General features: G+C 38.2%; 1 protein-coding gene across 1 annotated transcript; it reads right to left on the reverse strand.

The window, feature by feature from the left end:
* Positions 1-845: 845 nt before the first annotated feature.
* LOC106519357 (collagen alpha-1(II) chain) lies at positions 846-12,737 on the reverse strand (the record flags this gene model as incomplete). The annotated part of the gene is given in 10 exon segments (XM_014010994.1): positions 846-899; positions 2,234-2,278; positions 4,335-4,412; positions 5,171-5,272; positions 6,412-6,465; positions 6,662-6,694; positions 7,462-7,494; positions 7,891-7,907; positions 9,267-9,476; positions 12,421-12,737. Coding segments are annotated over 10 exon segments (717 nt in total), but the record flags the coding sequence as incomplete, so codon positions are not given.
* Positions 12,738-27,415: the final 14,678 nt, after the last annotated feature.

Here is a 27,415-nt window from a genome sequence, read left to right on the forward strand (position 1 = left end):
GTATTGCATTAAGTACATGAGCAATATTTTGTCCAAATAAAGTCCTTCTAATAAAAGACTTAAACTATAAAGCATGTTTTTCTTTAAAAAAATAATAAAACATCTTTTTCTAACAGGAAATATTGTCTCTGACTACATTTCTTTCTGATCTTTGCATTGCCAWCGTTGTGACTCTTCCATTTAATTTCTGGATCTAAATTTGATTTTAATCCCACTTAATGATGCTCTGGCATTTTTTTTTTAGAGCGAAGGCATCTCTGTGTGATTCTCTGAACTCTACATGAGCGGATTATCACAGCAGTGGGGAGACCTTATCCTGTCTACCTGCTCAGAGATCGACGAGGACAGGAAAGGAAGGAAAGCTCCTAGGGTTAAGATGAGAGCTTGGGAAGAAATTGAAAAAGAAAGTATTGTAGAAATAACAGGACCAACAAAAAGAAAAAATAAAAGACCACCGGAAAATGTCAGAGAGMAGATGTGTAAAAATGAAGAATTAAACCTCTTGAAACATTACGTAGGAAAATGGAGCACAGAAGCAGTTCTGTGCTCTCCTCTGTATTGCCAGTTTTAGGTCACAGAATATAAAACTGGAACAGGAGGTGAAAAAAATAAGTTACAAAAGCAGCAGCTTTAGGCACAAGAAGTTAAAAGTGCACATATTTGTAATACTGAGTAACATGCTCTGCTTAATTATTTAAAACTTTGAAGTATATTTTTATCAATAAGTATATTTTTTAAAGGTGAAAGAGCAAGATGAAGAGCTGAAAAACTCAAAGAGGTTATAAAGGAGCTAACAAAACACCAAACTGAGTGGAACAACGAGCAGTACACAATCAGATACTTACAGACTGTCCGGGCTCTCCTGCCTCTCCTGGGCTGCCTTGGAAACCTTGAGGGCCCTAAAATGTGGAGAGGAGAGAAAAAAGAAATAATAAAAAATAAGAAGACACAAACTGCAGAAACTATGATTTCAGCAATGAATTACTGGTTAGCAAAAACATTACTTTTCCTGCAACAAATTCCACTTTGCTTTGACAGTTATAAGTTGTTTTTATATTCTTCTGATCTGATTCTGATCACTTTCTTTTAATTTAGTTACACATTTACAACCAACACTCATTGTGCTTTTTAATGTGCTTTTTTATTGTTTTTCTATTGTTGTGGATATGTAGGTATATGTATATATAGATACATGCTGATATATAGGCATATTTTAGCTAATTTTATCCTGTTACTCTTTATTCTCTTCTTTTTCTTTTAATGTGTATTTGCACTACTGTGGGAGTGGCTCTGATCTCGTAATGCACATGTGTAATGACAATAAAGGCTTTCTATTCAATTCTGTTCTATTTTATCGTCTTAAAGTAAATGAGTAATAATAGTGTCACATTCTTTTTTGCATATTTGTTTTAACTCAACAATAAACCAAAGAAGAAGAAAAAATGCATCACCAATTACATCTGTGAATAAAATGTCCACATTACTCTTAATTTAAAATTTAAATAAATATAATTAGAAAATGTACGTCTGGAAACACAGTCCAGAAAAAAAATAATTCATTTATTTATCACAATAAGTGTCAGTGTTTGTCAAAAATCKTTTTTGATTGATACAATATTGCTGTTCTTTGCAGGTGATGCCTCAGATTTGGAGTCTGTTTTATGTCAGACGCCCTTCCTGATGCAGCCTGAGCTCCGACCTGCAGCCTCAGGATTAKCAGACCGACCACACAAARGCTYCCGCAGCCCCCTAAATGAGCATGAGTTAGTGTGAATCAATCATCAAAGGCAGGACAGGCGACATRAAAAGCAGCTCTTTAATTTAAAGGTTGCAGGAAGGCTGGCTGCATGTAAAGAGTGGTTACAGGTTGCGGTGTGTTTGTGTCGGGTGTGACCCCAGTAAGGAAGTGAGAAAAGGTAAATTGTCAGGTGCTCATCATTGTGTCTGGGTTGTGGCACAGGAAAACGCCTCAGATCCTGCAGCTGGAAGACGGAAYTATTCTTTACGTGCCGCCTGCAGGCGACACCGAGAGAGGCCCYGGTGTAAACTTTTACCTGTGGTGGCTGCGACACCTAATCCTTCCTGGAGTTTAAAGCGCAGTGGTCAAATAAAGCTTTGTAATATTTAACAACACTAGAGGGGACAGACYGTGCTGCTGCAAGCCTCTGATAATTATTGGATTTATCCTGTCGGTGCGCTCAGATCGTGTGTTAGATGTAAAGAAGGTGCTTACAGGTGCTCCTGAGGGGCCAGGTGGTCCTCTGGGTCCCATAGGGCCCTGAGAGGAAGAGGAGAAGAAAGCAGAGGCAGAAAATCAGGATAAAGACAGATAACTTCATCGTTCATCAAGGCAAACATAAACATCAGAACTAAATCAGAGTTTACTTTTGACCGTTCCATTTAAGCAGCAAAATCMACTTATTTATTTATGTTTTTCAGTCAGAAGCTCTAAACCACATCACCTGCTTTGCCTCAAAGCTACGTACTGTAATACTCAACAGCTTTACTTGTCAAAAACATAAATCTGTGGGAATTCCTCAGTGGCTTTTAGAACTTCTCTGTGTTCCATCCCTCCTCTTACTTATTTTAAACACCCTTTTTTATTTTTAGCTTCTTTTTTCCCCCTACATTTTTTCTGCAGTTCAAAAGTCGTGAGCTCTATTGTTGTACTCCCAGGAGAGATTTGGTAAATCTGACAAAACTTCCTGTATTTTGACAAAAGAACCTTAAATTCTGATGTTAGTTTTGCAAAGTTTCAGTCTTGAACCCAGAAGAGGGTAACATTTTTTCTGCTGACTGCTTTCAGACTGAAACCTAATCTGCTCAGTGAGAGCTTCTGGCTGGACTCACACGCCAAAGAAAGTTTGTACCTCACCTTCACCAGAAGAGAAAATGAGAGAAATTAGAGTAAAGAGTGAGAGACTAAAGTTTCTCTTAAACACACCAAAAAATAAATAAATAAAAAACACAAAGAAAATCTGCTCTAAAATGGAAGCAGATTTTTTCTCATCTCCCCAAAATCCAAAATAGTTTTTCAACAACAAAGCAGAAAAATCTGGATTTCGATTGCTTGTTTCAGATCTTTTTCAAGTTAAAAACATCTCCCTCTCATTAGACCTGCTTTTTCATGAACCCTCAACCCAAAAAAATGAGGGAATCCAGCCAAAGAAAATGTCACAGCAGGGTACAGTGGTCCTCAGAAACGAATGAAAGTCACCTTTCAGTGGGTGTGGCGAGCTTCCACCAGCTCATCAATGAGACTCTGTGTGTGTGTAAAATGTTGGAATGTGTGTGTGTGTGTGCATGCAAACATTTCAGTAAAAGCACCGTTAGAGTGTGTTGAATATATGTTGGAGYAAATGATTGAAGGTCTCACGTTGGACTTGATATAAAACTGCTGCTCTCCCCTGCAGCAGGCAGACAAAGTAAACTTGGGATGACTTCAGAAGGATGTTTAGTGTTGAGCTCTCAGACAGACATGTGGTGGGACCATCATTAGGACTGATGTGTCTCCAGTCATCTCCTCCTTCTCATCCAGGTGTCTCAAACCTCTGCTCCATGGCTTTTAAATGATTCCCAGAATGCTCCTCTGTCCACTGCTGATCAACCACCACCACCACCACCATCCACATTCATCCATTTTTGTTGACTCAAAACGTTATCACTTGTTACTTTCTGGACGTTTCATTAAAACCTGTCCTATAGTTCATGATATATTTTGCTAACAGACAGACAGGGTTGACTCCAATAGCTTATGCATTCAGAGTATGAGTTTAGCTCAGTATATATAAAACTGACTGACTCACTTAATGGTTGCTAAAATATGTTGGCTGTGGCAGCCATTTTAAATTGGATTTGCTCTAAAAAGTTCATTTGAAATTGTAGATCCAGTCATTGCTTTCTGAGTTTCATTAAAACTCATCTACTAATTCTCAAGATAGACTTATGCACAGAAAAAAAAAACTGAAACACAGGGGATTGCAGGATTGCTTGCCTTTTGCCCTTCAGCAATAAGCAAAATCAAAAACAAAAAAAATGTGGATGATGGTTGTTGTTTCTTCTGATCCTTGATGAAATCCAGAAAGAAGATCAATATTCAATTTTCAACAAGTAATAACCACGTGGTCCTTGTGCGGATTTTATTTATGTTCCTTTTGGTTTACGTTCCGATCTAGTTGCAAAGAAACAGGAGTCTGGTGCTGTCATTTTGCCGAACTTCAATCTCGCTCCTCAGTTCAGAAGCCTCGTCCTTCACACATGTTTTTTGTATGACCACTGCAGACTGTCAAAGAAGGACACGGGAGGGGCAGCAGGTCTCAGAACGGCGTTCTCACCATTGGTCCTTGCATCACACCCATCTGAGCGCCGCCGGCCTTCTCGTCAAAACCACCAGCCATCTGAGCAGCAAAGTTCTGGAACAGTCAAAAGACAAAACATGGTGAGAATTTCTTCACAAATAAAGGTTGTTTTATGTCAGTTTGTACAATCTTAGTAGAGGTTTTAAGATGCTCTGTCTGACTTTTGGCTTAAAAACAACTAAAAAAAACTAAAGATGAAAGCCTGAGAAACTCAATAAATTAAAGACATGCTCCACATTGGACCACGTTTAACAATCAGCGCTCTCTCTTGTTGTATTTAAATATTTATCTTGGCACTAAAGTGTTTTCCCTGAGCTGACACATGACATTATTTTGGCACGAGATAGAATCAGCTTTTAGGATCCTGTCAGCTGCAGAGCATTATGTCAGTCCTGATCCAGACAAGGAAGAGACAGAGGGCATGTGAAAACTTTTTACAAAGGCGTTTTTTTTTGCACGTTCCCCAAAAAGCTTCTTCCCGTCCTCTTCTTCGGTCTGTCATAGCACCTCATGCCCTTCAACCTTCCCTCCCTCTTGTCACTCCTCCTCCTCTCTTCTTTTCTCCTAGAAAGAATGCGAGGCATTCAGTCTATTTTCCCTCAGCATCCATGCTGTTGAATCTCTGTCTCCTCCCATCCCCTGCAGTTTCACACATCTTTTGTGTTCTTTGCTCTCTTCCCCCACTTTTTTTTTCATCCTCATCATCCCAACCAGTCAGATTTAATCCCGGCCTTGAATCTGTGTCAACCAGGCAGTTCTTATGTACGCAGTGAACCCAAGCTCACTACCCCTCCAAACCGTAGGATACATACCCCACCAAGGCCGGGGGGTCCGTTAGGTCCGGGAGGGCCAGGGGGTCCGGGGTTTCCAGGGGTGCCAGGTTCACCATCTCTGCCACGAGGACCAGGGCTTCCCTTAAGACGAAAGATAAAATTTAAAAAAGTCCTAAAAACTAATAAAAATGTCTAGATTATAATCTAAAACAGAGCTTAAATTAACTATTTTAATCGTCTTATGGCTGGTCAGTTAGTGTTTTGTTGGGAAATTGAAATAAATTTTAAGAATAAAGAAATTGTTAAGTTAAAAAAAGGAACTTTAAAAACACTGGGAGCAAAATCACAAGTAAAGAAGAGCTTCATTAAAAAAATCTACAATAAATCGTTTTTGTATTTTTAAGCCTGTGGGCCAATATTGAAGCTCAGGAGCAGTTTAAATAAATCATTACACAGTTATTGGCAGAGAAAACACAGCTGACAGCAGCGTAAAGCTCATTTGAACCTGTTCCAAACTGCACTGACTGTTTAACATGAAAATAATGTGTCTTTTTATAACCTTCATGGTGCAAAAAATGCATTAAAACCAAACAACAGCAAACTTTTATCGGTTTAAAAAAATGAAAATTGGCTTTATTTCATAAAATTGTTGCGTMGAGTTAAAAAAAATCTCTCAGTGTATCATTACAGGTTGTGTATGCTGAACATTTTTGGGGTCCAATCAGACAGTGCATACCTGTGTGCATGTGGAGACAAATTACCCTGCAAYCAGATCCAAACCTAAGAATGTATCAAACATCTAAAACAGTGCTCAGCTTCTGCTGGCCAAAAACTAAATCTGCCTCGTGTTTAAATCTGCATAAACAAGATAAACTCCCCGCCCGCGTCCGTGATCAGATCCGTGTTGTTCCATTAATGACACCATCAAAGCCGTTCCCACACCGGCTGAGCGCGAGGCCTCTGAGAGAAGCCTGCGTTTATATTCTGAGCCTCCGACAGCCTCACATCTGTTAAACAACCCAGACCGCAGAGCCTAATGGGAACGACACATGACTGGTTAGACTGTGACGCTCGATGAAAGGCTGCCATTATCCAAACCTGTATGCTACAACACCACCGCCTCCCAAACCCACCCTCCAGAACCTGCAGCTATCAGATTCAATAGGACATACCGTACTTGTTAACCGAGCGGATTATATGGCTCTAGTCTTCTAAGGGTCAACGGGAGAAAATCACAACAAGGAAAATTAATGATTTAATTTTGACTCTGTAAATCCAACCTTCTCTCCTTTTTCTCCTCTCGGTCCACGAGGTCCTTGCTCTCCTGGTGGGCCCTGGGGGAACAGAAGAAGAGGCTCAGTAACTTTAATAAATATCTTTAAATATGTAATACAAAGAAGCAGCTGAACCATTTAAAGTCTGTTGCTGTTACATCAATTTCTTAAATGGCTTTCTATCAAACAGAAAGTTGTAAAAGTCCTCTAGTAGAAGTTATATGAAATACATTTACAGGCAGAAAATGGTGCATACCATTGGGCCAGATGGTCCTCTTGGTCCTACAACCTATGTATGAAAAAAAGAAGAATCCACTAAATGCCTTCATTTATCAAATGTATTTCTACACAAGGTTTAAATAAAAAATGATCTTTCCTCCATCGGAGCAGACTTGTTAATTACCAGTGTCTTTGGGCAAATCATAACCAGAAACGTACAGTAAACAATGCTCTTTTATTTCCTGCTATGAACTTGTGATTCTCAGAAGAGCAAAGTGTTTCCAGGTGCAGCAGCAGCAGCAGCAGCAGCAGCAGCAGCAGCAGCAGCAACAGCAGCAGCAGCAGCAGCAGTGAGTTTACTCTCCCTCTGCTGTTTTCTGATAGCCTGGTCTTAGTGGGCAACATGGAAACCTCATGGTGCTTGACTGTCTTCCTCCTGAGTGGGTTACTTACCTCCGTTTTTGTCTTTTTCCTCTCCAAATTTATTTTAAGCTCATGCTAACAGAGCTTTATATTCATTTGGTTGTTATATAATCTAGTTTTGATAAGATTAAAGTCAGAAATATCAAGGAGCTGAAACCATTCGGGTATTTTGAGGTGTAAATTTGACACTAGTTTCATATCAGACAATATTTCTACCAGAAGATAAACATTAAAAACGAATGTGGTAAAACAATTCCATTATTCTGATAATGAAATCTTAAAATGGCCAATACTGTATTTCTACATCTCCCTTCATTATTAAGAAGGGTTGTGAACTAAGTTTTCATCCAAGCTCTTGAATTCTTGAAGGTGGCTAACAAGTTGTTTCCAAAATCACATGAAGTGTCAGCTTACATCTGTAATGTCTCCAGGTTCACCCTTTTGACCCTGATGAAGAAAAAAGCAGGAAAAACTTCAATGAAACAGACAAGACAGATYTTTTCTTAGATTATCTGTTAGTGCTCAGTCATCCTTTGAAACTGTAAGAAACTTGATGCTAAAATGGCATTCTTGATATTAAAAAGTTGGCAGAATATGTCCTCTGCAGTGTTATTTACCAGATAAACATGACACTCATGAACAGGAAATTACTATTATTCTTCTGACAAGTCTTTTTCACATCAAAGACTCTAAATCCATAAACTACAGGGTCTTTGTGCAGCCCTGAAAGGAGTCTGGGGCAGTCCTGCATATAATTGCTGAGGAGGTCGACTTCATAGACACACACAGTCATCAGAGTCATGCAGACGCATAAAATTGTTCCAAATATCTTAGAAGTCTCACCTTAGCTCCATGTCCTCCTGTTTGGTGTCGGTGCAAGATTGTAYGTAGAAACAAAACACAGTTAGTGAACAAATTACACACAAAAACAAGCAACTGAGTAGGGTAAAACAGCCTTTTGTTGAAGTAAACTAAGTCTTTTTGTTTTCTAAATCAGGCTTTTCCAAATACCACCACCACATCTTTGTGCTGTTATAAATAGAACCCATTAGGATAAAAGCAGTGTTTAACTCACCATCTGAGCCTAAAAGCAAAATCACAATGAGTGCATTAAAGAAAGAGAACGACAGAAAGCAAAAAGGCCAATTAAGACAAACAGAAAATCTCACGTTCTGCAGGACAGAGTTGGATTTTACAGTGTTTTTAGGGTTATTACTATTTAATTATTATTATTATCATTTGCATTTAGCTAGTTTAACTACAGGCTGAGAAAACTTTAGATATGTAAGTTTAGCAATGTTATATTTTAAATGTAGTGATTTTAGAAACAGGGCTGGTTAATGAAATAATTATTTGCCTACATCTTGTAACAAGATAAATCTAGTTAGGACTGTCAAATCTTACAGTTGACAACAGGATCAGGCAAAAACATTAATTTAAACAAATAATTGAAGTTTATAATATTTGCACTGAGTTATTTTAGTCAGTATAATTAGGTACTCAGTTTCAATAGCCAGCCCTATTTGTATCTCGTGTTAAAAGCACCAAAGGTTGCCTTTAAAATGAGAACATTTTCCAGCAGTAAGCATGCATTACAAACAGTGACGCCTCTGATTTCATTGATGCTCCTCAGCTCATTTTATTTACATTTCCAAATCAACTAGAGTTGGGATACTGGGGTCTTTGTCTATCAGGAAGCCATGGCACTTCGGCGGGGGGAATGAGCCACAGCCYAAGTGTTGAATAGCTTCCTTTAAATGATCTGAACTCACGGTGGAGAGTCAGGCATTTTTTTTTCTTTTTCTTGCCATCAGATCTGCAGAACTCCACAGAGAGGATATAGAGTAGAAATGTGAGGCCATGTCTGCTCGGCTGAGGTATTTCCTTAATCACTCCCACATGTTTTCATGATACTCATGGAAGGAGAGTATTTAAACAAGATGYGTGCCAAGGTGCACCGGCGGTGGAAAAAACGCCGGGTGAGATTAGCATTTCAGTGAAATTTGGTCAGAAGTGTCACTGTTGTTGTGTGAATCTCATCATTTGTTTGCTTTGGGGATAGAAAACTGCATTCAGATCAAAGACTGATATGAGTTGAACAGCAGCTGCCCAGACTTTGATTTGAACCAAATGTGCTGTTTTTTTTCTCTCTCCCCAAAATAAACATCATCCTGTGCAGTAATTTATTTATGAAAAGTATGAGATAAATAAATTACAACCAGAAGTTGTAGGTGGGTCAGCAGCACAGATGGGGCAACACTCTCCGAATGGGATTTCAGGTTTGGGGCAGTCTTTTAGCTCCTCGCAGACAATTTCATCACACAGGATTGTCCCAGTGTCGCACACACAGATGCGACAAGGCTCTGGTTTCCATATATCCTGGTTGCCATAAGTCTGTCCGTCTTGTACACAGCTAAAAGCATCCTCCTCTGTGTTCGAAGTCACAGCAAGGGGCACACAGAGGACCACACAGTTAGGATTAAGCATCATCGTATGGTACACAACTCATCTGTAACATGCATTTACTGAAAGACCCTGTCAATCTTGAAAAATGAAAAATGCAGAATATACATTTTCTTAGCCTGGAACAAACATGAAGTGTAAAATTGTGGCAAAAAAAGTAACAAAGCTTAAACACATTCTCTTGTTTATGCTTTTTCAACCAAATCATCTGGCTCAGAATGAAAACAGGTTTTTACTGATGATATATTTTTTCTTAGAAAAAATATATCCATCCATCCATCCATTTTCTGTAAGACGCATTGACAGCAGTTGAATCATCAAAAAGTCTGATAAAAAAGTTGCTCATACTGCTTGTGTAACATTTCACCCAGTATTTTAACTGATTATACTCTAATGTATTTTCTTGAAAAGATGCATGAGAAAATGAGTGCCATTTTTGTTTAAAAATAAAAACAATATGTTTTACAAAAACCTTTAAAGCTGCACCTTCTCATGGCCACTCCGCCAAGTCTAAAAATTAATTCCTCACATGCAATGTCTTCAGTGACCACATGGTGGCAGTGTATCACCACAGAATCCAGGTCAAGAAGCAAGAGCTAAAAATAAATAAATAAATAAAAAGAAAAAAAAAACTTCCAAAAATTTCAAAGAATCCTCTATTTGGACATCATTTGCACAGATTCTTTGACATTTTAAAATAGAATTCGTTTACATTGTGGAGACAAACCAACATGCAGTGTGAGAGACAGACTTTGCATTCAGTTAATAAAATATTTTGTTTTGTTTTCACACACAGCCTGATACAAAGCACAATGTCAAGGAGGTAGGTCACATCTGAAAGCAGCTACTGTATATCGCGTAAATTACATCCATCAAGAAATCTGATAATAGCTATYTCTCAATGAATTTTCCAGTCTGGCTGAAACAGAGGGCCTAACACCTGCAGAGGGAAATGCTCTGAGTCCTTGGACCTGTGCAGACGGGTGAGAGCAGCTGATCCTGTAAAGGAAAGGCCTAAAGGTACAGACCACTGAGAGGGCAAGAGGAGAGGGAGCAAGTACAGTAGTTATATTTAACTTTGATTTTTTTTTTAAAAAAGCTCAGGTCTAGGCAACCTTGCGGACCTTACAGCAAAGAATGGGGTCTTTCTGGTAGGAGACAGAGTGGACAATTCACTGACTGTGTCCTTGTATAAACATGGGGTACATTTTGAACCTCATAGTGGGGCCATAACCATGTCTGATGCCAGTTCAAACACATTGAAGAGAAGACAACTGCAAGCTTTCAGYCACATTCCTGGCAGATTTGATGTTTGGTTTTACATGCCTTGGGTGGACTATCAAAGACCTGCACCTGTCATTTCACTAACACATACAAACAATTTGTCTTAAAACAGCTGTTTTAGGACAACGCATCCTATAGCTGCTCCTATATCTATTTAAGAACCGAGCATGCTTTTAGTGACTGATGCTGATTGGAAAGTCTCTTCATCTGAGCTGTTTCTCAGGTGAATCAAACAAAAGYTTGTAAAACAAACCAACCTGTTACTTTGAAGCATTAAAGTCAGATCAGTTTTTACAGTTTTATAAAACTTTTAGGCATCTATTCTGCTTGAATTATGTGAATCAGAAATTAGAGACCTTTTAACTGATTAATAAAGGTTCAAGGCCAGTGAGGCTACTGTGATGAGGTCACAATAAAACCTATTTATCCCCCCAGCCCCCCACCCACACACACAAAAAAACCTCCAAAGAAAATTCTTTCTCCAGTTGGGAAAGAAGGGCTTGCTTTATATCCAAGTTCCTGTGTCTCTGAGAGGGAAACCTGAAACTTCAAATTACTTTGGCACAACTACGTATTTCCCCCTCTTTTTAAATTTTATTCCATTGGGAAAATGCACCTTTCATTTAAAAGGTTGAATTGTGCAGTGAAATTTCTTTGCCTCTCAGAAATCAGGCTATATATAAAGGCTTTTTTTTAAACTTATTTCCATCCATATATGCCTCTCTCTCTTTACTGTCAGAAATTATCTGCAATCAATAAGATAGAAATATTGAAATCATGTAGTTTTTGCTTCTAGAGACCTTTAAAACATGCCTTTTGTGAAATTTAAAAAAACAATGTTGACAAAGATTTCTACTTTACTGAAATGAAAACTTTAAAGAACCCTTTTAGCTAAACGGAAAGCGTCACTGTTGCCAGTCAAAAACATCAAAATGAGAAGTTTGAAAGGCATGRCTTGTACATTTTAACGACCTGTTTGCTTCAACAAGCTAAGATTTGCTTGGYTGCCCTCTGACAGTGATGGAATGTGAACACTTTTCACCAAAAGCCCTTGAGCCTGGCCACCTTTCACTTTTTGCCCYTCCCTTCCCCCTTCCACTCATCTATATTAAGTGAATCTGCACTTTAAAAGGCTGTCAAGGRCCTCAACGCACCCACAGGTGTCAGGCGTTTCAATTTCAAGAAAGAGATGGAAGACGGGTAGGAAAATGCCTCGGGCTGCAGGAATCTAGGGAAAAAAAATCAATCTTGTGGTTCGTTCACAGTTTAAAACTGAAGGTGAAAAACTTTTGGCGAAACAAGTAAAAAGAAATTCTATCAAATAAACCACAAACCCCAMTTTTTTTGCGCAAATATATCAATATCTTTATCACTCATTTGCGCGGCCATGACTGGGATATGCTGAGTTGTATCACAAATTTAAGTATTTCAAATTAATGATACTCAGGCTATCATTAGTTTGACAAATTTTTCCWGAATAAAGCATCCAAACATTCCAAAATGATCTGTGCGTAAAAGTTGCATCACTCCAGGCTGTGCGTAAAGTTAAACTGACATCAGAGAAAACTTTGTGCACACTGTGCCAAGTTACTTTTTCTTCTTTAGAGAATGAAAATAATCACTTACGGTCATAATCCTGACATCTTACAACGGCTAATAGACAAACTTGAGTTGCTGCAAGTAGCAGTACAGTCCTTGAATCCAGCAAGCTGAACATGTCTAAATATTAGACATGCACGGCCCTTTGGGAGATGAAAAGGTGCGAGGGGAGCGAAGGCTTCTCTCAGTCTTTAGTGATTTATGTTCCCAGTTACAGAAGCCGGACCATTTGATATTCYCCCAACCCCAAAAGAGTCGATGGGGAGAATCCAGTGGCAAGACCCGGACCTGCAGCACAAACTCAGCACCAACCGCTTCAGGCCAGGCGCTGTAGTTTTATGACCCCGCTGCCTTCAATGAATCTTCGTTTATTCCCCCCAAGTATCAGCCCGGCCCCCTTACCCCCTGTCAGGCTGAAACCCGATCCCCTGATTCCCTCCCATTCTGTCTCCCAGGTTCCTTTATTCCAGTCCCAGACCACTCCTCTCCCCACGTGCTGAAATAAGCCTAAACATACCGGAGCGGTTCTTTATCCCCACTTTGGGATTTCCATCCCCTTTTAACCCCACACCTCGTTCAGAGTCAGTCTGTCAGAATCTCTTTGTCACCCAGAAAAATGCATTTTCTTCTGCTATTTTATCGATGAGTAAATCTTTTTTATAAGGTTAAAAACTGCCTGTTGGAAATCTGCTCATGATCCTTCTATCTGATCTCCTCCAGTCCGTTCAATGTTGTAAAACAATAAATCAGTATGACAATGAAAAACCCCMTAAACCCATGGAGACAAACCTAACAATGAAAAATGTTATCAGTTGTTGCCCTGAATTAACCTTTTGTTCAACCTGCAAGCTGGCGTTAAAAACGACAGTGATGGAAGTCGTACCACATCCTTTTAATTGAGCAGATTTAATCAGATTTTAAGACCTGATGAATATTTTGTCTCGTCATGTTCAGAGATCTGCATCCTCATCAATGCACCAAATGAGGAAACATCCTCAAGGCTGAGGACAGCTGTCCAACTTGGGCTAAAATGATGTTACATTGATGTTATTCGGTCAGTGTGACCTTGCTTGAGAATTAAGACTTGGAGCGCACAGATTGTCACAGTTTCCTAACTAAACTGTCACAATTGACTTGCTTTTAGTGGCTACTAGACATTTGTTAATAACAGAAGACAGTTGTGTCATTTACACAAAGGTTTCAGCTCTACACAGGTTGTGACCTGTGAGCTTTGACTTTTGACCCTCCAACACTTTACTGGAGCCAAGAGCAGCTGGTGTGTTCTGAGCATGCAGAGGTAGTTTTATTCTCTGACCCACAGCTGTTCAAGGTGAATTACTGCTGTCCGGTAGGTCAGTGAATTGGCCGATAATTAAATGTGCTTATAGACAACAATCAGCTATTGAACCCTCACAAAACAGATCAAATCATTGATAAACAACCAGGGAATTACAAATTAATCTTAGCTGCAAGTTTCGACAGTAGGCTAACTGGTGCGATTCCTTTTTGCGCTCAAAACACACTTTAAATTCTTGCCTTTTCACTTTAAACAGATTTTTAAATGCATTTGAATTCCTGCATTTTGTTGAATGCTTCCTCTTCTCCACAACATTTTTTAAAATAGAACAACTTTGTTATTTTCAAACATATTTTTTGGGGATTTCATCCGAACAAATTGCAGCCTGACTGTGTAACTTCTTATCCTTCTCATATTGTTCTGCTTTTATTTTGGCTGTCGTGGTGGCTGTGAACCCTGTGCAACCCAGGGATCAAAGGCGGTACATCACTAAACTGTCAATTATCTCTTCATAGGGTGGAGACCTYAGAAAAAAAATGCAACAGCGTCTCGTTTAGTTGCTGTCGTCAAGTGTACATTTTCAAGCATATAAAAAGTTTTACATGAGCAAAATGGGAAGCTTTATGTCCCCGGACAGAAATGTGTGCAGTAATATGTGTACATACTTTATGTTTCATTAAAAGCCCAAATGCCTTATTCAGTAAGTTTTTCTGAAGAAGATCCCCCTGATACAAAGGGTCCACTGTTGCTGTCTGAAAGGATTGATATTACCTGCTCCACTTGTCTGTGCCCAAGTGACTTAAATATCAAGATTTGTTGAAAGTCAGTTATCAGAAGACAGTGCTTTATTTCAGATCTGCTGCAGTTGGGTTTTAATTCCTCAAAGAGCTGTCTGCCCTGAACAATGTGATGAATTGAGGGCTTTACAGAGATTTAGAACATTTGAGAAAACAAAATACACAAGATCACCTTTTCTCAGGATCAAGAATCATTTCAGCAAAGAGAAACTGTGTCCCAGTAAACATTTCAAATATGTACAGTAAATCTAATAGAAAAATACACCTGCAAAAGATGTGTTGTGCTGTGAAAAAGTTAAGCTACTTAAAAAAGGCAAGAAATGGTTGCAACTAGCTGGGAAGTATAAAAGCTTCGAAGCAGTTTAGGAATGAAGTCTGTCTGGAAAGAGAATCAGAAAGTCTGGGAAAAAAAGAAAAGCAAGGAGAAAAAAAGAGATGGGGATGGATAGACAATGAAAGGAGGTGCCSCAAAGTCAAAAAACGAGAAAGAGAGTAAGCGTGAAGGTGGGTGGGAAAAGTGGAATGCAGAGGCAAGGAGAGGAGGAGACAAGTGAAAAGGTGGGACTTAGCGAGTGGGAAGGAGCGCAAACACAGAGAGCTTTAACTGAAGCCATGTGAGTTTGCTGCAGAAACAACAAAAAGRCAAAACCCTCACTAACTGGGCTGGCACTGTGAGATGACCTTTAGGCATAATAACATCCCCTCTAATAGACACATCCTGAACCCACCTTGTGCCTTGTTACACATTTTAACCTCATATTAATGAACATTTAATTGATTTTTCCAGATTTCTGAAATATTACTGTTTTTCTAATAGGATTTTAAATGAATAAAGCAAAAGCTACTGTTTCTCTTGGAAAGTGTAACATCAGACCATTGCTCATTCTGCAGCTCTGCAGGAAGTAATCATTACACTGTGAGTGTATTTGGGGCTGAGGACTTCTGCTAATGAGGAACCGAATCACCCAGTTCAAGAATGTGTCTCTAAATGACCAAAAAAACAAAACAAAACAAACAAATAAATAAATAAATAAAAAGAGGCAGTTTTTTAGGATCTTCCTTACACTAATTCTGACATTTTAGAGACTTTGTTGAAAAAAGATCTTCCCCAAACTTTTTCTGAACTTCCAAGCACAGCATTCGAGCCACAGATTCTTCAATAAAAGCAAACTCTGCAGTCTTGTCTCAGAACTTGAGTGTTTATTTATGGAGCTTGATAAGAGGCTGGGAACTTGTGTTCAAATGTGTTTCCTTCTTGACCAAATAAACTGCATCAGCTAAACAAAGCGGTTTATTGATATTTGGACTTTGATGTCGAAACAATGCACTCAGAGTTGGTTTAATTAGTTTTTCTTGTTTGTTTGGTGATGTTTTGTTGCAGACATGGTGCAGAAAGTTGCTTTCTTTCTATCAGGGAATTAACATTTTGAAGTTTTTTTGTAACAAGCTAAAAATGTCTCACTTTGGTTTGAACGGAGAAAAAAAATGCACAGATTATTTAAAAATAATTTCTCCAACTTTTTCTCCCTCTTTATAAAAACAATGGCACAAAAATAACATGCATTGTGAGATATCTACCACCTGCTGCTGAAAGTAAAGAAACAATATTTTTTTGAACGTATATAGTGTTCCTTTGTGTTTGCAGAGTTAGCAAAATATCTCATAAACCACTGGATGGATTTTTGTAAGCATTGGATGTTCYTTTACAGCTGTTAGAACCCAATTCAAGATGGTCACCAAACTGAAACCTTAGCCCAAACAAAAAGGATACTGAGTTAATATTTGCTGTGGTAGTAGTTGAGAGTCATCCTCAACAAATACTCTGAGCAGTATCACATCTCATGAGCTCTCACAAAATCACATGACTTCAAAAAAGAAGTTATTTAAGAGATTTCACCAAAAATAACTCATTATTGCCTGCTACAGAAAGCGAAGCAGCAATATTGTTTTTTTCTGAGCGTTCAGTTGTTTGCAGTGTTAGCAAAAAAAAAAAAAAACATCTTAAAATGTGCAGCTTGATTCAGCTGATTATTCAGATTTATGTACTTCTTGACCCAAGGATCATTGGTTAAAAACACAATACAGTTTTAGTACTTTTTTATTTGTCTAAACACAAAACATGTACTCAGTGTTGTATAAAGAACCACAAAGTGATACTTGAGTAAAAGTACAAGTATCTTACCAAAAAATTACTTTGGTAAAAGTTAAAGTCTCCTTTAGGAATATTACTTTAGTAAAAGTATTAAAGTTTCTGATATTTTTTGTACTTAAGTATTAAAAGTAAAATTATTGATTTAAAATGAGCGGTTAGATTTTATGTAATGACATTTATTAGGAGGTGAGCTCCACAAAAGAAATGCAGAAATGACAGTATTGTATTAAAATAACTAATGTATGCTAAATTTAGGATGCACTAGTCTGTTTCAGTTTATATCAAAGCTGCCCAAACCTTTTTTTCAAAGTAAAAATATATCCGAGGGCTGCGGCTAAATGCAATAATATAATTCATGAAATAGAAATACTTCTTAAGTACAGTCCTTTTATTTTAATGATTATGTCCTGCTGGAGTGTGACATGATTTGTTTGTGTACAAACTAATATGGCACCATAATTTTATATATTTACACTTCTCATTCAACCACAGCTAAATTCACTCTATCTAGGAGGCACAATTTATATGGACAGTATTTATTTTTTACAATAACAAGCTGGAATGAAAACAAGCAAATATTAAGTAAAAGTAACAACTTTCTACTTCTCGCCTTTTTTTAAAATGTAGTGAGTAGAAAGTACAGATAACTGTGTGYAAATGTAAGAAGTAGAATTAAAAGGTAGACTGAAAAATAATTACTCAAGTAAAGTACTGATACCCAAAAATTCTACTTAAGTACAGTAACAAAGTATTTGTTCTTAGTTACTTTACAACTCTGCATTTACTATATAAATTAACAGTTGTTGACACAAATGTGTAAACTRATGTTWAGAAAAAAAATCACTTTTCCAGATAAAAGTCTGAAAAATTCAGACTTTTAAGTCAAAAATATATTTTTAAAAAATGATTCAATTCTAGATGTCGCCTATGTTAATGTGAAGATTTGGAGAGCCAAAGCCAGATGATGAGAAGAAAATAAAGAAAAGCAGCAGAATGTGGCAGAATCAGTGGAAATCTCTTGAAGTGGTCGGGGCTGATGGTGGAGGGCTGAGGAGTTGTCCAAACCTCTGGAAGAGCTCAGTTTTACTGGGAGAAGCATGTGTTTTTCAGAGTCCTTCCTGTGGAGGCTGTCAGAGCGGAGCTTTGGGGATGAGTGGAAAAACGTGGAAACACTGACGTACACGTTACTGCGCTGCTTCACATACTTTTTCAAATAGTGCATTTTAAAAGAGTTTAGTTGGAGGAAATTCAGCAAATAGAGGAACTGAGTGATGTTTATAGAAGAGTGGTATTTTTCTGAAAATGTGGAAATATTTTAGATTTAATAAAAAATACAGCTTCAGCAAAAAAAAAAAAAAAACTATTTTAAGTCTCATTTTCTGCACAGATTTGTTCTAAAATGTGTTTTATTTCTCTTTTACCAGCTGTCTTTTCTTCCCCCTTTCTGCTGAACGTGTCTGGTTTGTCTATCAGTGTGATCAGTGTTCCCACATTTTTGAAAGCTGGGAAAGTTTTTTTTCCCTCTGCAGGTCTGTGAGGTTTTGAGTTCTCTTAAATATTTTAAAGGCATCCAAAAAATTCACCCGTGCATTTTTCATCTTGAAGTGTTCTAACGATCGTATCCTGTTGCAACAGTGGCACGACGGTCACAAGATAACAACTTTAAAGAAATGTCTAATATTTTAAATCATTTTTTTCTTCTGATCGTTGTTAAGTGTTTCAGAGAATTGCTCTCAGTGCTGAAAATATGTAAATAATCAAATAAACATGTATGTCGTGTGTTGCTAATGAGCAGTTTTTTCTATGTTATGTTTTCTCACAGATCGTTGACAGCATTTTAAATATATGTTGGTTATTTGATYTAAAATGTCTACACTGGTAAAAGATCTGCCCTATTCTTTTATCTGCCTTCTATGACCTTTTGAGATTTCCAACAGCCTCAAAAAGAAGTTAATATTTTTTTTCTGAACTGTAAACCAACTTCAGGCCAACATTTCTCTCTCTGACAGGTTTCATATCCTGGAGCTAACAATGTTTTACTGGATCAAACTTCTGGCATAACGGCAGTTTTAACTGTCAAAAGTATTAAACTGTTATACAAAAGGAAAGTGTAATGAAAAGTCTGCAATGCTCTTCAAAAGAACCAACAAAAATGAGTTTCATGTCACCCTTCATGTACAGTCAACTGATAGGCTGTAACACTGTCTGAAAGGCAGTTTGATCAAAAGTAAAACAGTTTTTGTAATTTATTTAGAAATTTTACATGAGATAATATGTTAAAGTTAGCTCTATTGTCAGTATCTTTGCAATTTGACTTTTACCTTGGTGTTATTGTCGGGTTTGGTTCTGTTGAGTTTTCATTCAATCAGTCCTTTCCTCTGTCAGGATTCAGTTCTCCATCAGATTTTGCTTCCTCAGTCAGTCTGCTCAGTTCTGCAAAAACTGTTGCAGATCCAACAATGTGAGGAGAGATTTTAATACTTATAAACAAACCTTTCTAGAAGATTTTACCAAATTTACTGTCCTCATTACTGTGAACATATGTGACCCATCATATCAAAATGAGGATTAAGTCAAACTTGGTCAAAATGATCTAATTACATTTTCAGATTCATGGCTTTAAAAGCTACATTTTGATACCTGGATCATTCTGGTATCAAAAGCTTTTCCAGAGATATACCTTCATTTGTCTTGTTGGTCACAATAATACATTACTGTTTAGTCTGAATCCTAATTTTATGTAAATTTATTGAGTACTTTCTGATGTCAATATAAAGAGGAAACCTTAAATGGGATTTGTGTTTTAAGATTTCCCAGTTGGGATGAAACAAAAACATTGCTAGCTCAAAGAGAAATTTTCCAAAAATTTAAGGTGTTTTTCCTCAAAATCATTTTTTTGTTGCTACTGTTCAAAAAATAGTTTCAATTTTTTTAGGATTATATATCAGACAGTTCATTCAAATGATACATCGATAAGGCATTAATTCGTTGTATTTTGACAAAATTCAATTTTTGCACATTTAAATCAAAACCCTATATCTGCCCGTTTTCCACATTTCCCTTTTGGACTTAATCCTTGTTTCGATGTGATGGGCCACATATGTAATCACTGAGAGCTAAGTAAAGAAGTGTTATAATCATCTAAAATAAACAACCAGAGCATGACAAACTGCCTCAATGTCATCTGGGGATGATTTTCTCTAGTTTAAAGATATGTTAGAAGTGTGTCTCTTTGTTTCTTCAGTATTTTTTCCACTGAATGCTGTTATTATTCTATTATAACACTTCATAAATGGTTTGTTTAATTACTGTACAGCAACATAGTCAAACAATTGTATCACTGTTCCTCTCAAACAAACTGTTCAAGTGAAAATACAAAATGGGTTTTCATTCAATCAGATAGAATTAGGTCATTAAGCTGTTTTATAACATAATAAAGGAAAAGGAGCTTGTGACGACTTCCAAGCTTTCAGCTCAAGATTGTTTTGGTAAGCTTACATTTCATCAAAAACCTGTCCTGGATTATGTTGGTTTTATAATTTATAGTTGTGACAGTGAAAACATTGGAGTCCATATGTGAGAGGAGAGTAGGGTGTCGTCTGCACGTATGGAGCTAATTTCCTGCAGCAGATCAGTCAAAGTTGGGCACATGAATGAAGCTCTTTATGGAGGCTTGAGAAGTCCTGTGGATGAAACCAGGGGGTGGGCTCTGGGGTGGAGAAAAGGAAAAAAATAATTTGGGTGGGAACTGATTTGTGTTGTTCATTGTTAGTAAGAGGGTGGACAGTGTGTTTCCAGGGGATATTGATGTTACATATACGTTTTTAAAGAGCAGGACATTAAGTTTTTTTTRRTTWWRRTRRTTTTTTAGTGACAAATGAAAGGGAATTAAAAACTGAGGGCAGAATATTTTTAAATTTCTGGGCTCTAAAACTTGGTGACCTTTTGTTCATTGAGTCTTTATAATCAAAAAGAAAACTAAACCTATCTTCTGTGATTATAAAACATTAAATTGTAAAAAGTCTGCCCTAGGGAAGTTGTGAAGTGTTTTTAAAGGTACTTCTTAATATCTAGTGTGAACATGTCAGTAGGCTGTTAAGAAAAAAATATCTTAGGGAGTGTCACAGTTTGATGGTTTCTCTCTCATCCAGGGAATTACAGTCAAAAACACTCAGTCATTGTCTAATGGGACACATCAAAAAATTACAGATGAATATGCCAGTAATTTTGTGCAACCAATATCTTTGTTAAAATGTGTATATACTAATAATCTTGCAACTTAAAATTCCTGACCATTACGTCATTATATATATATTTTAGCTCTTGCCGCTAGATATCCAAAGATCCACAAGAGGAACATATAATCYGAGGTATTTACTTGTTTTGGATACTTTAACAGATTTAAATAAATATATCAGAACTTGATGACATTTAGAGGAGCTGATTCAGTCGATTGAATCAGGTGGTGCAGGAAAATATTTCAAACATCCAATAGACTCTGAAGACCACATTTGGGGACTTTTAATCTATAGTTTCACATATTTTTGTCATCAAAACACTAAAGAAGACCAGACTGGTTTCTTCTGTGTTTGTATAGAATCAAATGCCGAACCTGAGCAAGACTGTGACCTGTGACCAAAGATATATGTCTAAGACAGATTATAGTAAAAAGAGGAAAGTGCAATTATCCATCTATTTATCCATTTATCTATTTTTGTACCCACTTCTTTCTGGGTTGTGAGGAGTTGGCCCTTATCTCCAGCTGTTAGAAAAGTGAGATAGCTTGCAAACAATTTCATTTCAAACATTCCCTTTCTATTTTTGACCTTCATATTCCGTCTGCATCCCTGCCCCTTACTAATAAATTATTGTCTTTCAGCAGCTTTCAATTACATTGATAAAAAGGACAAACATCAAAGTGACATCACTATTTCTCTAACCAGAAAACAACAATCCATCAACCCATTGGGTTTCAACTTACCACCAACCCCAGTTTTCATTTGGTAATAATTAAAAAGCAGTTAGTGTTGTTTTGTTGCTGCACACAATTCATGCAGTGTCTCAGTAAGCCTGACGCATTTCGAATATGCTTATATTACCTTTAAGTGTAGTCTAAAAATGAGCTGAACATGATTTTAATATAAGAGTATTAAAAAAGGGTGGAATATTAAAAAAGTTGGGTTATGTGGCTCAACCTGCACTACTGGCTGATGCAACAATCTTAAATTTCAGCAAAAATGTACCAATACCTCAAACATTGCCTATTTTTCCCTCTTTATTTTGGATTTTAAGGTGTGTTCTTACAAGAACAGTCTTGTGCAGATGAGAAACGGACCATTTTTACACAAAAAGGCTTATTTTCTGAAAAGGAAAACATCACAATGTGGGTTTAAAATGTTAACAGTTTGACACTTTAGGGAAATAGGTTAAGTTGCTTTCTTCTAGAATTTGAGTTGCAGGTTAATAGCTGTGAACCTTAAGTTCTTGCCTCGAGCAAAGATAAAAATCTGCACAGACTCTGTCCCACAGCATGTCACTTTATCACACTTTATAGAGCCCCCCCTGGAGCTACACAAGGCTTCAAGCAACATTTTACACATGTACAGAAAACTCACCAGTACTTGATTTGTGCCAAATTATCATAACTACGAAACATTATTATTTTTTGCTTTAATCTGTTTTGTCTAGTTCAACAGAGTTACATAATATCAGGGCAAAAATATGTGTTGTTCAAAAAGGAATGTTCCACTGCATGCTGCAACCTCGCTGGCCAAAACCCATGAATCATGAGCGTGATGCAAATCCAGGTGGTTAAAAAAAAGAAAGTAAAAAATTTTCAAACTGGAAAGAAGAAAAGTCATCAGAAAAGAGAGGATAGATTTTGTGGACAAAAAAGATCAGTTTTTGGCTCTGGTGCYTTCACGCTGACTGATTCTCAGAGGGGTTTTACTTTGAGGTGGTCCAAAAGAAACACATTTGTATTTGAAGGGAAAAGCAGACTGACTTCCCTTTGGAAAACAAAGATACTCTGAGTGGTGTGCTTGTGTCCTGGAAAGATGAGCTGACTCATGGTGCCTGGAATGAAACAACAACAACAACAACAACAACAACAACAACAACAACAACAACAAAATGATAATCTCAAGCATTAATGAAAAACAAACAAAACATTAAGTTTTGTGAAACGTTTTCTTGCACCAAACTTGCTGCAAGAACTTTGCAATCATAAAAAAAATAAAGTTTGCTTTGGAGTCTACACTTTTACAACTGACACTGAGCTGTCTTGGACAGCTTCAGCCCAGCTCTTCTTTGTCTCCATCAGGAGTCATTCTCTTAACATAAATTCAACTTAGTCCATCTCTAAAGTCTGCTTCTGTCAGCACAGCTGCAGAACGCTGCAGGTCTGACAAGAAACAAGAATAGTAATAATAATAAAAAAACAACCAATAGGTACAAAAATTATCAACAATATAATAAATTATAAGTTAAAAGTTACAGGTGTTAAAACATCCTTAAAAACTAAAAGTAGGCAGAATTTTTTTTCTGATCACATTTCTTTTTGAAGTCTGCTCCTCCCCATCCAAACAAGCCACCTGAGGAAGTTTGGGCATCTGATGCCTCTGACAAGGGCGTAATCACCATCTTAAAAGTTGGGGGGNAAAGGGGGCGTGTCACCTGTCACTTGATTGATACCTACGTATATTACTCTCTCCTGTGTGTCTCAGCCCAGCTGCCCCACATTACCTTGATTATCACCCTTGTGTTTCTCCCCAGGTGTTTTCTGTTTGTTCATTAGTTCTCAGTGTATTTAAGCCCTGTCCTGTCTCAGTCTCCTTGTCGGTTCGTTGTGCTGTTTCCCTTCAGCCTGTGTGATGTTCTGTCCGTTCCTCCTGAGAAGTACTTATCTGTAAGTTTTTGCTGCCTTCAGCCCTCTTTTTGTTATCATAATGAACCTTTTTGTTGCACCTTTGATTTTGCCTGCGCCCTGGGTCTGTACCTGCTGAAACCTCACATATACAAAACATGTTCATTTGATTTAATTCATAAAATGAATCTCAGATAATGTCCTGATGCATCTCAGTAATCCAGGTAGAAAAAAATCAAAAAGAAAAAATAAGTAGGTCCTCTGGATGGGTTCTTCTTTAGTGAAACGTTTTGTCTCTCCTCCAAGAGACTTCTTCAGTCTGATTAGTTTCAGGTGAACTCAGCCTTATAAGCACTGCCTCCACATGGACAAACAGGTTAGTCACATGCAAAGAGGGACATCGCCTGACAATAGGCTTGATTAGTTCTATTGTTCATAGAGGGTCATGTTCCCCATCATCTGACCCGTGTCGTGTTATGTATATGTAGTGAATGCAAGCGGAAGTTCAACATCCCCTTGTTTTTGTCCCTCTTTCCCTCTTTGTGTTGGTTTCATGTGGCCCTGATTCACACCTTTCGCTCACTGGGGGCGGAGTCATACTTGCAATAACAGCATTGTAGGAGTAGGAGAACTGGACACTAAGGCCTCCACCTCTGTTTAATGGTGGATGGTATTTTTTTCACAAAGATGGCTTCCTTTACTCCTCTCTCAAACCAGCATTCCTCTCTATCAAAGATGAGAACATCTTCACCCTTGAAAGAGTGATCGCTGGCCTGTAGATGAGTGTAAACGACGACTAAACTCGACAGTCCCCTCGTAATTCCAACAACTCATAGAGGGTGGAACAGCACACAGGAGCACAAGCAAATGCCAGGGAGACAGAGAAGTGGGTGAAGAATTTATCTGACAGCGAACTCACCCAGCCAGAAACCGAAATCCTGTACAGAGGACTGAACTTTGCGGTCGCACCAAGAATATTTCCTCTGGTTGAGATGATTACAGCCATGGAATCAGTCATTCGCAACAATAAAATCCCAGAATTTGAAGCAGAACAACTTAGGAACAAAGTTTCAGCCTGTCTCAGCAACGCCAAACCACCACCTTCTAACATCAGTAGAGAAAAGAGAGACGCTCTCACCACCCTCAGCAAGGACAAGAACATCATCATTCTTCCAGCAGACAAAGGAAGGTGCACAGTGATTTTGAACCAGAGAGACTACCATGAGAAGGTTATGACACTCCTTAGTGACACGACCACATACAAGCCACTGAAAAGAAATCCAGGAAGTGGTTACAAGAAGAAGTTGACAGAGTGCCTGAAAAAGTTAGAGCAGGACAAGGCTATTAACCGCATTCTGTACCACACACTGTACCAAGGTGAGGCCACTCCTAGTCTGTATGGTTTACCCAAAATTCACAAACAGGATGTACCGGTAAGACCTATTGTTAGCATGATTAAACTCTGTCACTTACAATGTCTCCAAATAGCTAGCGTCAGTACTTGGTCCATTAGTCGGCATTACAGATCATCACATACAGAACACTATGGACTTTGTTGACAAGGTAAGGGATGTCATCATGGAGACGGATGAAACTATGGTCTCCTTTGATGTCACATCACTCTCTACGTGCGTTCCTGTTGATAAGGCGGTGGAGGTGGTCTGTGTAAGATTAAAATCAGACACCACTCTTAGCAGCAGAACCACACTTTCCACAGAACAACTGTGTCAACTTCTGAAACTGCCTGGAATCAACCTATTTCACATATGGGGTGCAAACTATAGGCAGAAACATGGATGGGCTCCCCAGTTTCCCCATTGCTGCAAACCTGTACATGGAGGAGGTGGAAAAGAGAGCTCTGATGTCCTTTACAGGGACACCACTGAGCCATTGGTTCAGGTATGTTGATGACACCTGGGTTAAAATTAAATCACAGGAAGTCCAACATTTCACTGATCACATCAACTCTGTGGATAAATATACAAAGTTCACACGAGAGGCATAATCACCATCCTAAACGTGGGGGGGACACATTTTTTTAAAGGTCTTTTTTTTCCTGCTTCGGCTGAAAAAAGTGGGAGGGGGGACAGAGGGCACAGATATTGGAAGTGGGGTGGGGGACATGTCCCACCTGGTGCCTATGTTTTCAGGCTCTTGCCACAGAAAGGAGACCCCAGGGCAGACCCAGAACTTGCTGGTGGACTTCCATATCCTCTTTGTTCTGGGAACACCTTGGGTTCCCAGAACTCCTCTGGAGAGGGTCACAAGACAGAAGGATACCTGAGTTTCTTTCCCATTACCTTCATGGCCCAACATTGATAAGCAGGAAAAAAATGATGGAAAAGAAGTGAGTTTTGTTATATTTTATGTATTTTTTTGTGTGTGTTCTGATGTGCAATTCTTTAGTTTTTCTGTGATTTTGTTTTCATTTTGATGCGCTGGAACTCCTAAGTGTATGACAATACAATACAATACAATACAACTAATTGGGAAAAAAAATACAAAAATCAGCCCCTTGTTCCTGCTGTGGATTATTGATGTAAAAATCAATTTGAAAAGGTTCATTTCCGTGCTTATTTTTAGTCACACTCAGAAGAGATCTAGTTGTTCAGAAACCCTCTGGAAGCTCYTTTTGTCGCTTCATTTGTGCTTAAATGTCTGGAGTGGGGACCGTCAGTGCGAAGTTACCATGAACCATTGAGCAAGAATAGTTTTATTAAAAGCTGCATGAAAAGAGTTACAATGATCCTTTACATTGTTACAGTTTTAATGGCTGAATGGTTATCATAACAARAAATTACTGACTGCTGAGGAGGGATGTTATACAGTCGCAATAACAATTTCCTTAGTTATGCGTCATTACTTATTTCCCTTAAAGTTCACACAAAGCAACATTTACACCATAGAATGTGCAGCTCAGGACTGTCTTYTAGTAAATGATGCGGAGGAAGTTCTTCGAACACTTGCTTGTTGCAGTTCTCCAGCTGAATCAATAAAAGTCTGCACTGTCACAATGGTGCACTCCTGACCCCAACCCCGCCACCCCCACACACACACACACACACACACGCACGCACGCACGCACGCACGCACGCACACACACACACACACACACACACACACAAAAACACACTCTTAGTCATACAGGCAGGCACTGGAACATAGACAGTTTTACAGACACACTCAGGCGAGACACCAGACCCTCCCCAAACACACACATTCCTCACACACAAATGAAATCCGCAACTCTTTCCTCGGCTCCTTGCCCCCTCACACTTCAGTCTTATTACGTATACAAGTTTATTTTTAGGTGAGTCTGGCAATCYTTTTCTTTTAAAGCAGCTCATCTACAGAAGGTGAAGCAGTAGCATTTATTTTTATAACACAAAACATGTATATTTTCTTAGAAAGCCTTTGATCTTCTTTCTACAAAAGCATATTCATTAACATGACATAATTATTTGTTGGTGGTTATTCAACAGGAACAGTAACGGGGCAGCCAACTTCAGATCGGAGAGTTGCGGGTTTGATTACCTGCCATGCTAAAGCCATGGTGTCCTTGAGCAAGACACCTGTTCCCTAACTGCTATGTGTGATGGATCATCGTACAGGAAAATACATCAGATAAAACTGAATCAGCCAAAAAATTTGTGACTGAAGTTTTTTCTTCTTTTGTCGAGCAGAGCCATTCCACATTGTTTTGATATTGTGTTACCAGCACAAATGTGTCAAAATTGCCTGAACACCAAATCATTTACTTCTTAAATGAATAAATGTAGTCAGTTTTGGCTTAAAAACAAACTGGGAGAAACACAGTGTTATGTTGTTGTGGACTGTCTACCTGTTTTGAGAAGAAATGCTGTCTTGTTTCTATTTCTTTCCTCTCTCCAGTCCTCAGGTCAGGGGCAGTG

The sequence above is a fragment of the Austrofundulus limnaeus genome, unplaced genomic scaffold (assembly GCF_001266775.1).
Source record: "Austrofundulus limnaeus strain Quisiro unplaced genomic scaffold, Austrofundulus_limnaeus-1.0 Scaffold75, whole genome shotgun sequence".
Classification (NCBI taxonomy): Eukaryota; Metazoa; Chordata; class Actinopteri; order Cyprinodontiformes; family Rivulidae; genus Austrofundulus; species Austrofundulus limnaeus.